General features: G+C 35.8%; 2 protein-coding genes and 1 non-coding gene across 3 annotated transcripts; 2 read left to right on the forward strand and 1 right to left on the reverse strand.

Annotated features, from left to right (window-relative positions):
- Positions 1-1,394: 1,394 nt before the first annotated feature.
- TRNAS-GCU (transfer RNA serine (anticodon GCU)) lies at positions 1,395-1,476 on the forward strand. The gene has a single exon. It is a non-coding gene; the product is annotated as a tRNA-Ser (tRNA).
- A 1,217-nt stretch (positions 1,477-2,693) lies between these two features.
- LOC133857303 (RING-box protein 1a-like) lies at positions 2,694-4,990 on the reverse strand. Its single transcript, XM_062292518.1, has 5 exons — positions 4,792-4,990; positions 4,607-4,657; positions 4,409-4,468; positions 3,085-3,156; positions 2,694-2,955 (listed from the first exon to the last, which is right to left on the reverse strand). The coding sequence occupies exons 1-5, from the start codon at positions 4,925-4,927 to the stop codon at positions 2,918-2,920; spliced, it is 357 nt and encodes a 118-aa protein (XP_062148502.1). The 5' UTR covers positions 4,928-4,990; the 3' UTR covers positions 2,694-2,917.
- A 3,212-nt stretch (positions 4,991-8,202) lies between these two features.
- On the forward strand, positions 8,203-10,144 carry LOC133857519 (trimethyltridecatetraene synthase-like). Its single transcript, XM_062292785.1, has 2 exons — positions 8,203-9,134; positions 9,347-10,144. The coding sequence occupies exons 1-2, from the start codon at positions 8,232-8,234 to the stop codon at positions 9,968-9,970; spliced, it is 1,527 nt and encodes a 508-aa protein (XP_062148769.1). The 5' UTR covers positions 8,203-8,231; the 3' UTR covers positions 9,971-10,144.
- The last annotated feature ends 678 nt before the right edge of the window (positions 10,145-10,822 follow it).

Consider the following 10,822-nt stretch of genomic DNA (forward strand, 5'->3'; position numbering starts at 1 on the left):
AAGACCAATTAGATCTAGAACTAAAATCAGCTCAAATGACTCAAAATCCAAGGAAAGCATAAAAACCTAACAGATCTAAACCAAAATCCTAATAGCCAAAGGAAAAAACACATCGTCCTCCTCAACTTCCTGGGTCTCACTGGGTAAACCAAAATCAAAATCCCGATTGAACTGGGTCTCGCTGCAAACAGGGTGGAGCTCTGTTTTCGTCCTCTTCATCGTTCACGCTCTCCTTCGAACTCCCCTCGCCGCCTCTTGCAACTCAAGTTAGGCGCATGGTCGTTAGTCTCTTGCTTCTCCACCGAAGAACTGGGGTTTTCTGTGGAAAGAACTGAAGGGAAAGGCGGGAATGGAAAAAAAAATTGTTAAAAAACTCAATAGAGAATACAATTTGTGAGCTAGATTTGTAGTGAGAATCTGACAAGAGATAAATTAGAGAAACAATAGAGAGCTTGATGCAGCATGCTTTTTGAAGGTATTCTCCAAATTTTGGAGAAAAGTTTGAAATAGCTAGCTTGATATGGATGCTCTTAGAAGACAACAATTAAGGTTAGGAAATTTTCTAATGAATTAAAGTTGATGTTTTTGGGCCAAGCGAGGGGACGAGGATCCCTGAAATTAGATTGAAAATTTGGTCCATATGCTACGGTAGAGTTGGTCGTGTAGGAATTGAGATCTCCATCAATTTGTTATTAATTTGGACAGCAATTATAAAAAAGCCCATATGAGATCACTTACTCAAGCAGGTAGCTCGACAACCCTTATTTGCGCAAGTGGGCATCATATGGAATTTGTCACAATGTGCTGTTCAAATTGCTGGATATCTTAATCTGTCCTGTAATCTCTCCTCTTAAATTGTCCAAATTTGAGTCTAATTTTAGAAAATCACAATCCTAAACAGGGAAAATATCCAGGTAAATTTCATTCATAATTTGATAAACCATATCAGAACACAATCTGGTCACTAAATATTAATTGTGCCCCTCTTCCACCCACAAAAGGAAGAAAAAAAAAAAAGGATGGGCCTTGACTGTCTGACATGCTTTGGGGCTTAAATAAACAAAGTTAGCAAAATGCAATGCAGTACAGATTTTGGTGAGACAAAAGGTGTATCCAAAAGTAGAGGAATGATGACTTTAAATGGGTAGGCAATATTTTAAGTGATGCTGCCATTGAGAGTGGGCTGAAGTGGATCACAGTTGTGTAGTGTGTTAGAACGTATCATGCTGAAATATATCTTAGATTTGGATAGAATTAAGTAGATATTAAATGCATCAATATATGTTTATTCGAAAATTATATATATATATAAAATTTATGAAGAGTATGGAATTGATTCGTAAGCAACAAGTGAATATTACTAATACCTTTAAAATAGGAGCCTTAGCATTAGAGTCGCTTTGGCCGAGTGGTTAAGGCGTGTGCCTGCTAAGTACATGGGGTTTCCCCGCGAGAGTTCGAATCTCTCAGGCGACGACTTTCTTTTTTCTTTTTTTGAAGTTTTTATCTTTTCACTTTACATAAACTGGGTTTAAGAGGATGGTCGAGGCCCATAAGGGCAGGCCTTTTATTTATTTTCTATTTTTTTAGTATACGTTAGCTGGGTTTAAGGGATGGTCGAGGCCCATAAGGGCAGGCTTCATCATATTACTATGTTAGGCTAAAACCTATTCAATCCAAGAGAGTAACACTAGAAATTACACTATATTACTCCATTGTTTAACAGTGCCTTTTTTTTTTTATATTTTTTATTTTAAACAAGATTATCTAAGGGCTGATTGATATTAACAAGTCAGCAGAGTAAAATAGTCATAAAATAAAAATATAATTTTTAGTATTACTTCCATTGATCAAGGGAGGCTGGAAAAGTCTAGTACTTTCAAGTAGTCAGAGAATGCCTATGATAATTGCAGGGTAGTCTGAATCCTTCACCCTCTTACGTTGGTAGGAGTAATATATATCTCAAGATTTGTCCTCAGAAATGGGGACCAATAAACATTGACGCAAGGATGCCCGAGTATGAAACTATAACGAGACCAGCAATTTGAAAAACTACGACCAATAAACATGTCTTCCTTGAAGCAACAATGACTAATGATCGAGAGACGTTATTATTTCCCTACGTTTTTCCCCTTGAATGACAGCAATTAGAAACTACGATGCGTATATTATTAAAAAAAGAAATAATTTTAATCGAGAATGAAAGAATATAAAATGTAATAACTTTAAAATAGTTATTCTCTTATGAACTATGAGAATGATTATTCCAAATGTTAAAAAAATTTATTCTTATATACTCTGACACCAAGACTATTTAATTCTACCTTCCATTTTTATTTGTGACAACCCACTTAAGGTATACTACTATACTGCCATTACTATTAAGAGGAACTCTTTTGGACCAAGTTCCATCAAGCAATATGAATTTGTTTCTACAGTATATATCTGTAAACTAACCATTGCAGCTCGCCAAATCCTTTACAAGCACAACCGTATCGGAAACATCAGCCAACAAAGCATATATATAATTTTATTTAAAAATGGACAATTTTTTTTTTTATAATCTGGTTTGTAAAAAATTTCATACAAACCAACTTGTAATAGTAACATGTGTCCTTTGCATGTGAAAATTAAAACAAGAAACATAAGAGAGAGAGAGAGAGAGAGAGAGAGAGAGAGAGAGAGAGTTTGGCTTAGAACACCAAAAACAGTTTAGGGAATTTCACATATTTAACTTGATATGTAACCAATCAAACTCCTAAATTAATACAGCCCAAATGCTTCTTGAAAATAGGAAGACTCCAGCATATTTAATAAGAAGGAAATGGATTATGGAAATAGACAGGAAATCCAGATCTTTCTTAGCGCCATAGCGGAAACAGAAGTGAGAGCACAGAGTCTCAACAGCATGAAGATTCTAGTGACCATACTTCTGAAACTCCCACTCGCTGTTATCTGCACAAGCAATAAGACAACCAAATCACAAATGAAATGAGTAAGCTTCTCACCATGATACAAAAAGAGAGGCAGACCGAAAGAAGAGAAGAGGGGCAGGAGCAGGGGCACGTTAAGCACAAAGCTCACCTAGTGGACACACTTGACGGGTTTTGAGCCATCGGCTGATGCAGTGAAAATGAAAGGCATGGTTGCAAACCCCTACATCATAAAACCCACCCTTTCAGCTTAAGTGCACATGCAGTGATTATCTACTTGTGGAAAAAGAATAATAATGGGTGATTCATAACACCATTCCAGAAGTAGGCCACAGAACATGTCAAAAGCAAATGTAACATGCAGAATCACAGTTTAACTTTAAGCTGGTAATTCGACAAGTTTAAGGGAAGTCCAACCATTAAAACTATTTCTACCCACATTTTTTCGTGTGAGGAGGGATCACATGAAATGGGAAGGGAGAAGTCTATGAATAGAAAGGCTAAAGGCCCCAAAACTGTTTAATTTTGAATGCAAAAATGAATCATAGAAATTAAGTTCTTTATCCAAAATGTCAACACAATCTTTAAAAGTCATATGTTCTGAAGTCAAAGATAAAAAGACCATAAAAGCTTGTTAAATAACAGATGTAAATATAAAACATCATGCCTTCACCCACAAATAACACGTGAATATTGGAAGTTAGGGGCCATATGAAATGTTTGTTAAATAACAAGCATTTGACCATCAAACGAGGATGAATTGAATAACTCAAATCTGTTCTTCGTTCTTCGTCTTTGACTCATCAAACAAGGATCACTTCTTTATTATTTGTTGTCAAAGAGAAAGAGACGAATATTTGTTCTTCGTCAAAGTGTTTTTCGTCTTCGACAAATAACAAATCTGTATTCTTTGATGAAGCCCAACACCACCAAATAAAAGCCCAGCCCAATTCCAACAATTTCAACTGACTTTTCGGGGTCAACATTGGCTCATAAATCACCTCCGTCCAAGGTGGCATTGGAGGTTTTCCAATGCTTCCAAGACTTCCAACTCCGGCTGAGGGAGGGGGAAATCAGAAGGGGCATTTCCGACTCCGTTGGAGTCGGTGCCCACCACTAATAGAAAGGAATATTAACTTTCATCTTGAAAGAAAACATAATCATCTCCAAAATTTGAAACAAATCGAAGTAAATGAACACAACAATAAATATCCTTATGAAACAAAATTTAACATGAAGAAACAAGGTTGTGAAACAATTCACCTCCCCTCACACCCTGTATACTTAGTTTCCAGCTTCACAAATAAAATAAAAACTTGTCAAGCACTAAGTTAAAGACTCTAACCTACCACACTCTTTAAAGGCCACCATTCATGCACAAAACTATAAATACCGCAATACACCCAGTCAGAGACACGCATGCCTAAGGTACTAGAACAGAAACGAAGATTAAGGTTTTGGAATCGAAAGCCTACCCCAAGCAACTGTACATTCCTCGCTCGTGGCGCTGGCCTGGTTTGCTTGGCACTCAATGCCTACTCATCAAACCACCACAGATAGATTAAATACCGCAAAAATAATATACCGAACCATAATCACAATTATAATACATACCCATAAATATGTATATTAATACATAAATCGAGAATTACAAAAGAAAACGAAAAACTCACAGAGATCCATAATATGGTTCCTGCAAATCGCACAGTTATCAACTACAATATCTGCAAGCAGCAATCAATCACATTAGAACCCCAAACCCTAGATACGTACACAACCAAATATACACATACACAGACAAAAACTTGTTAATGAAGCAATTCGAGAAAATTAGGGTTAGGGTTTTGTGAAAATTTACCCCAGGCCCAGAGGGCTACGGCGTTCCACTTCTTGATCTCGAAGCGCTTGTTCTTCTTGGAGGAGGAGGAAGGACCGGCGCTGCCCGAAGGCTCGCCAACCGGGACCATGGGAACGTCGAGGTCCAAGGTGGCCATGACTCAGATCCAAATTTCGCAAGGAAAAGTCAGAGTGAAACTCGAAAGGGCTCGGTCCCTTGATAGGAGTCATGGACCGGTGTCTGAAATGTATAGGCTGGGCTTCCATCCGATTTGTTTCCACAGATCCAATCGAATGAGGCCCATGGGATCATCAGCCATGGACAGTGAAAAAGCACTTTTAGGTACAAAAGAGAGAAAAAGAAGAGCTACCCAAAGCCCAGCAGCAAAAATAGGCCCAAAACAAATTGTTTAGCACTGTATAAATAAATTAATAAAAAGAAATAATATTTTAAATGAAATAATGAAAATTGATAGTTAAAATAGACAGTGAGATATAAGAACATTTACAATAATTTATCTACATTTTTATGCGAGATGGCTAATTAAAACCTCCGTTTTATAGTTTAGAAAACCAATTTTCAAAAACTGCATCTAATCATTTATCTAAATTTATTCTATATTTTATTAAAATATTATTGCTCTAAATGCTTTGAAAAAGTTAGTAGTTAAAATAATAATAATAAAAAAAATGTGTTCCATACATCTGGTCATTTTAACTTAAAAAAAGAAAAAGAAAAAGAAAGGCTAATTGCTGCAGTACTGCTGAGCATTATAGCTCAACAGTGTATAAATTAAAGTAATAATAATAATAAAAAAAAATCAATCTTTCCCTCTCATCTTTTGAAATAGTGCAAGTGCTTCACATGGAGTGTAATTAAATATTAATTAACTTTTTTTATGAGTTGAATCTTAGGTACCTGCTTACGGGGTGTAATTAAAACATTATGCTCCTTTTTTATGAGTTAAATACTGCCTACCGAGTGACGACATAAAGTTAATATAAAATTAATCGGTTAATATTGATGAATTTAATCTGTTTAATTAAAGGAGTCGAATTATGATTGATTTATATAATCTTATATCATGTTTCGATACAATTCGAACCTGATATGCGAACACAAATTAATGAAATTATTACCCATACTCTAAAGTATAACTATTTAAAGTTTGCGCCCATAAGTGGGCAGCTATCCATCTTTTGATGAGTAATGGCCACAATATTTACACCAGACTAAATAAGATATAACAGTTCAACCCTTTGATAATGAATCGCGTATAATCCATGTGTGAATGAATTAGATTTAGGTGCTGTAAAAAAATTATAGCATAGGTATTGTAATTTTTTAAATGGTCAAAATCTAACTTTATTTTTTCTCTTTATTTTTTTTTTAATAAAATTCTTAAAACTAGATACTGATTGTTAAAAAAACTATAATACCTATGCCTAATCCCAAAGGGATGTGTTATTTCTACATCAACTCTACACCAAGACATATTGGGTGTAAGATTTATGTATATGAGACGGGATGTGTTACTCCTACATCATATTATCCTACATCAATACTACACCAAGACACATTAGGTGTGAGAGCCATGTATATGAGATCCTCGTATATGAGACCTATATGCATGGGTCCTACACCCTATGTGTCTTGGTATAGGATTGATGTAGGATAATGTGATGTAGAAAAATCATTTCTCATATGAGACTCACATGCATGGATCCCACACCCAAATGATGTTTTTGTATCTAGTGGGTATGGAACTTGCTACAACAAGAGTGTGAAAAATAGTGCTCTCTTTCTTTCTATTTTGCCGAATCTGTGAGAAGAGAGAAGAAACTTCAATTTCCGTAATAGTGAAAAATTGACAAGACTGTCTAAAAAACTATGCCTTTTGTGAATTAGGTAGCTCAGTTTTTCTTTCTATCGTGTGTTTCCTTCACTTACCACAAGTTGGCCCGCCACTCCTAATTAGAGGTTTTTTGTCCCTGTGAGTGGAGTTATGACTGAATAGCGAGAAAGACGCACCATAGTTTTTTTATTTTTTTATTTTTTATTTTTTATTTTTTAATAATTTGAGGACTTTTTAAATTCTTTAGATTTAAGGTGGAAACTGATTATTAACATAGAGTTTGGCTGATTCTTCTTCGTGATTTCAGGTTAACTTATCTAACCAAGACATAATATATATAAATACATTTTTTATATACTGTAGGTCCTATAAATTTAATAATTGATTTTTAAAAAAATATACATTAATGTATAAAAAATATAAAAAAATCATTTTTCTGTCCAACAAAAAGCCAACAATTCGGTATAAAAAGAAAAGTCAGGTAAGGTATCAATGGATCAGTAAGTCCTCATGCTTCGATCATACGATAAAAGTTGATGGCACGTGGAAAATTATAGAACACGTTTTTTTTTTTGATTTGACTCTAAGTAGCTGGATAACGATAAGATATGCATGGCATGGTAAATTATTGCACTCCCACATAGTACCAATTTAAAAGGGGTGTTTCATTCTCATTCTAAATTATTTTCACTTTTTATATTACATTAATAATTTTTTATCATTATTTAAAGAAAAAAAATTCACTACAATATAATTTTTTTTGTTTTACTTTTCTATGTAAATTCATTTCTACTACTAAAAAAATAAAATAAAATTCTAACTCAACAATTTTTACAGACACCCCATGTTTCACTCTTTCCTCGTTTTAGAGCATTATTTAGCAGCTTCCCTACAAGGGATCTGTTCCTTAAATTTTAGGAAAAATTTTAAGAAAGTAAAAAAAATCATCCCACAGCAGCTTCCCTACAATTATCTGTTCTCTAGGAATGCATTGGGAAGCACCGTTCACATCCCACTCAATTATTTATTCTAAAAATATAATCTCTCTTACTTTATCTCTTTCTTTTCTTACTTTTAATTAAAGTAAAAGTAACAAAATAATATTTTAATGATATAGGGAAAAATGAAGGGAAGCTGCTGTGAGGTGTTTTTTGATTTTGATATGAAAGCAAAAAGTAATTTTATTCCCTACATTTAAGGAAAATGAAGAAGAAGAAAAGGAAAGCTGCTAGGAATGCTCTTAGTTGTTCAGTTGTGTTATCATGACATAATTAATTACCAATCGGATATTCGGATGATTACTTCCCGACAAACGTATCTTCAACACTATCCATATACAGTATACTTCATATAATGGATGGTGAGGTCTCTCTCTTACCGCCCATTCAAAGATATTTTTCACATGAAGACAAGCTCTTTTTTTATTTATTTATTTATTTTTTCTTCTTACCTAATCAACTATCTTCCTCCCCCCTTCCCCTCTAGCCTTCCCATTGCTTAGGAAAAAAGAAAGAAAAAAAAAAATACCTCAATTACTCCACTCTATATAAAAGCCAAAACCCACGACACAATTCTAACGTACCAAACTCAACATTAATCCCCAACAATGGAGGCTCCTTCTTGGGCTCTCATAGTAATGGCATTGCTAGCTGCCTTGTCCTTTCTTTCTAAAATAATAACCTTCAAACGCCACCAACTGAAATTAGCACCGGGTCCTAAACCTTGGCCGATCATCGGCAATCTAAACCTTCTTGGTCCCCTCCCTCACCAATCTCTTCACAAATTGTCTCAAAGATACGGACCAATTATGCAGCTCAAGTTCGGATCGTTGTCAGTTGTGGTTGCCTCATCTCCCTATATGTCAAAGCAATTCCTAAAGACATATGACCACATCTTTGCCTCTAGACCCCAAACTGCTGCAGGGAAGTACATTTCGTACAACCACACCAATGTCTTATGGGCACCTTACGGACCATATTTACACCAAGGCCGTAAAATATTTATGTCCGAGCTCTTTACCTCAAAAAGACTCGAGTCGTATGAGTATATTCGTGTCGAAGAAAGGAGAGCTCTTGTCTCTCGCCTATGTGCCTTGTCTGGGAAGCCCATTAGCATGAAAGAACATCTCTTGCGCCTCACTCTAAGCGTTATAAGTAGAATTGTATTGGGTAAGATGTATTTCAGTGAATCCGAATTCGAAACTTCTGCAGTCACGTTCATGGAAATCCTGCAAATGCTAAATGAGTGGTTCGTGCTTAATTCGGAGTTTAACTTAGGCGACTGTATTCCGTGGCTCAATTTCTTGGACTTGCAGGGATACGTGAAGCGAATGAAGGCCTTGGCGAAAAAATTTGATCGATTTCTTGACCATGTTTTCGACGACCACAAGGTAAAGAGAGAAGTGGAAGATTTCGTGCCAAAGGACATGGTGGATTTATTACTGCAGCTGTCTGATGATCCTAATACCGATGTTAAGCTCACTTATGACAATGTCAAGGGCCTCATTCAGGTATACATTAACCTTTCTGTGTTTTTTTTTTCTTTGTTTGCCTTATATTTTTGTTAGAAATGCTAAGTGCACCAACTTATTGTGGAACAAGCAATTATTGTATTACCAAAGCGTCTTTGAAAAAACGATTGGCCTCACAGGTTACAGATAACCCTGCCTTATGGCATAGATATAGTTTAGTAATCATTTTTGCTTTTGTTCATCAACATCAGGATCTCTTAGTAGCAGGCACGGATACAGCTGCGACTTCAGTAGAATGGGCAATGTCTGAACTCTTGAAGCAACCACACATGATCAGCAAAGCCATTGAAGAGCTGGATAGGGTTATTGGAAAAGACAGATGGGTAGACGAGAAAGATATACCACAACTTCCTTATATTGATGCAATTATAAAGGAAACAATGAGGAAACACCCTGTGGCCGTACTGCTTGCACCGCACTCAGCTCTTGAAGACTGTAATGTAGCTGGCTACGATATTCGTAAAGGAAGTATAATTCTGATAAATACATGGGGTATGGGAAGAGACCCTTTGATATGGGACGCACCTGAAGAGTTCCACCCAGAGAGGTTCTTAGGAAAGGCCATTGATGGGAAGGGACAATATTTCGAGCTATTGCCGTTTGGGTCCGGGAGGAGGATGTGCCCTGGTTACAGCCTTGGACTAAAGATGATTTATTCAACCTTGGCTAATATGTTACACGGATTCGAGTGGAAATTGCCAGACAACATGAAGCCAGAAGATTTGAGTATGGAGGAAGTTTATGGTTTGGCAACATCTAGAAAGTTCCCACTTGTTGCAGTCACGAAGCCACGACTCCCACTTCATCTTTATTAGTTATCACTTTTAATTAGCACGAATTATCCATTTCGTGTTTGCTTTATTTTGTAATAATTCCCTAATTTGAGGGGCTTGGCAAGTTGGCATCATTGTTATCGTCTTCCTTGCTCTTCTACCTCTTAAATTTCAGTCTGACCACAATGAGAACTGTTGAGATTCTGTTAGGAGAAAGGAACCAAAGGGTTTTCAATTCTCTTTCCGCCTCCTTCCGACAGCGCCCTTTCTAGGATTTTAATGCCTCGCTTTTTATTTATTTTTGCCGAATGCAAGTTTGCTGCCGCTCTAAAGCCTTGTAGGATACCAAACAAATTAACAAAATCCTAAGTATCAAAAATTTTAAAATATCTATTTTTTCAAGGAAAAGGAAATGAAAATATTATTGCAAGAATTTAGGCGTTGTTTAAGATTTAACGAAATTTATAAAAGTTCAGGTTAATTAATTTTTCCTCATAAACTACCGCTCTTTGTTAATATGCTACATGAACCGACAACTCGACTAAAATAGAGCACTTAACTACTATGTTTACAGATTTTCTCCCATTTAGACAATTAGAAGCATTATTTTGGACGGTCAAGACGTCATGTGTGCCTCAAGTGCGTTTTTTATTCATTTTTTTTTCCTTCTTTTGCCCTCTTGGTCCATCGTGATGCAGCAGCTATATATAGCTCCACTCACTGAATAAAAAAAATCTTAGAAACTTAATTCGCAAGCAATCAAGAACAACACACAAAGCATCAACGATGGCTTCTCACCATCGCTTGAGAAGTCTCATCTCAAGAAAATTGGCTGCTGTAACTTTATTCTCAAAACTCATTCTCCTCTGTCTCCTTACAAAATAACACTTAAAT

Source organism: Alnus glutinosa, chromosome 14 (genome assembly GCF_958979055.1).
Source record: "Alnus glutinosa chromosome 14, dhAlnGlut1.1, whole genome shotgun sequence".
NCBI classification, from domain to species: domain Eukaryota; kingdom Viridiplantae; phylum Streptophyta; class Magnoliopsida; order Fagales; family Betulaceae; genus Alnus; species Alnus glutinosa.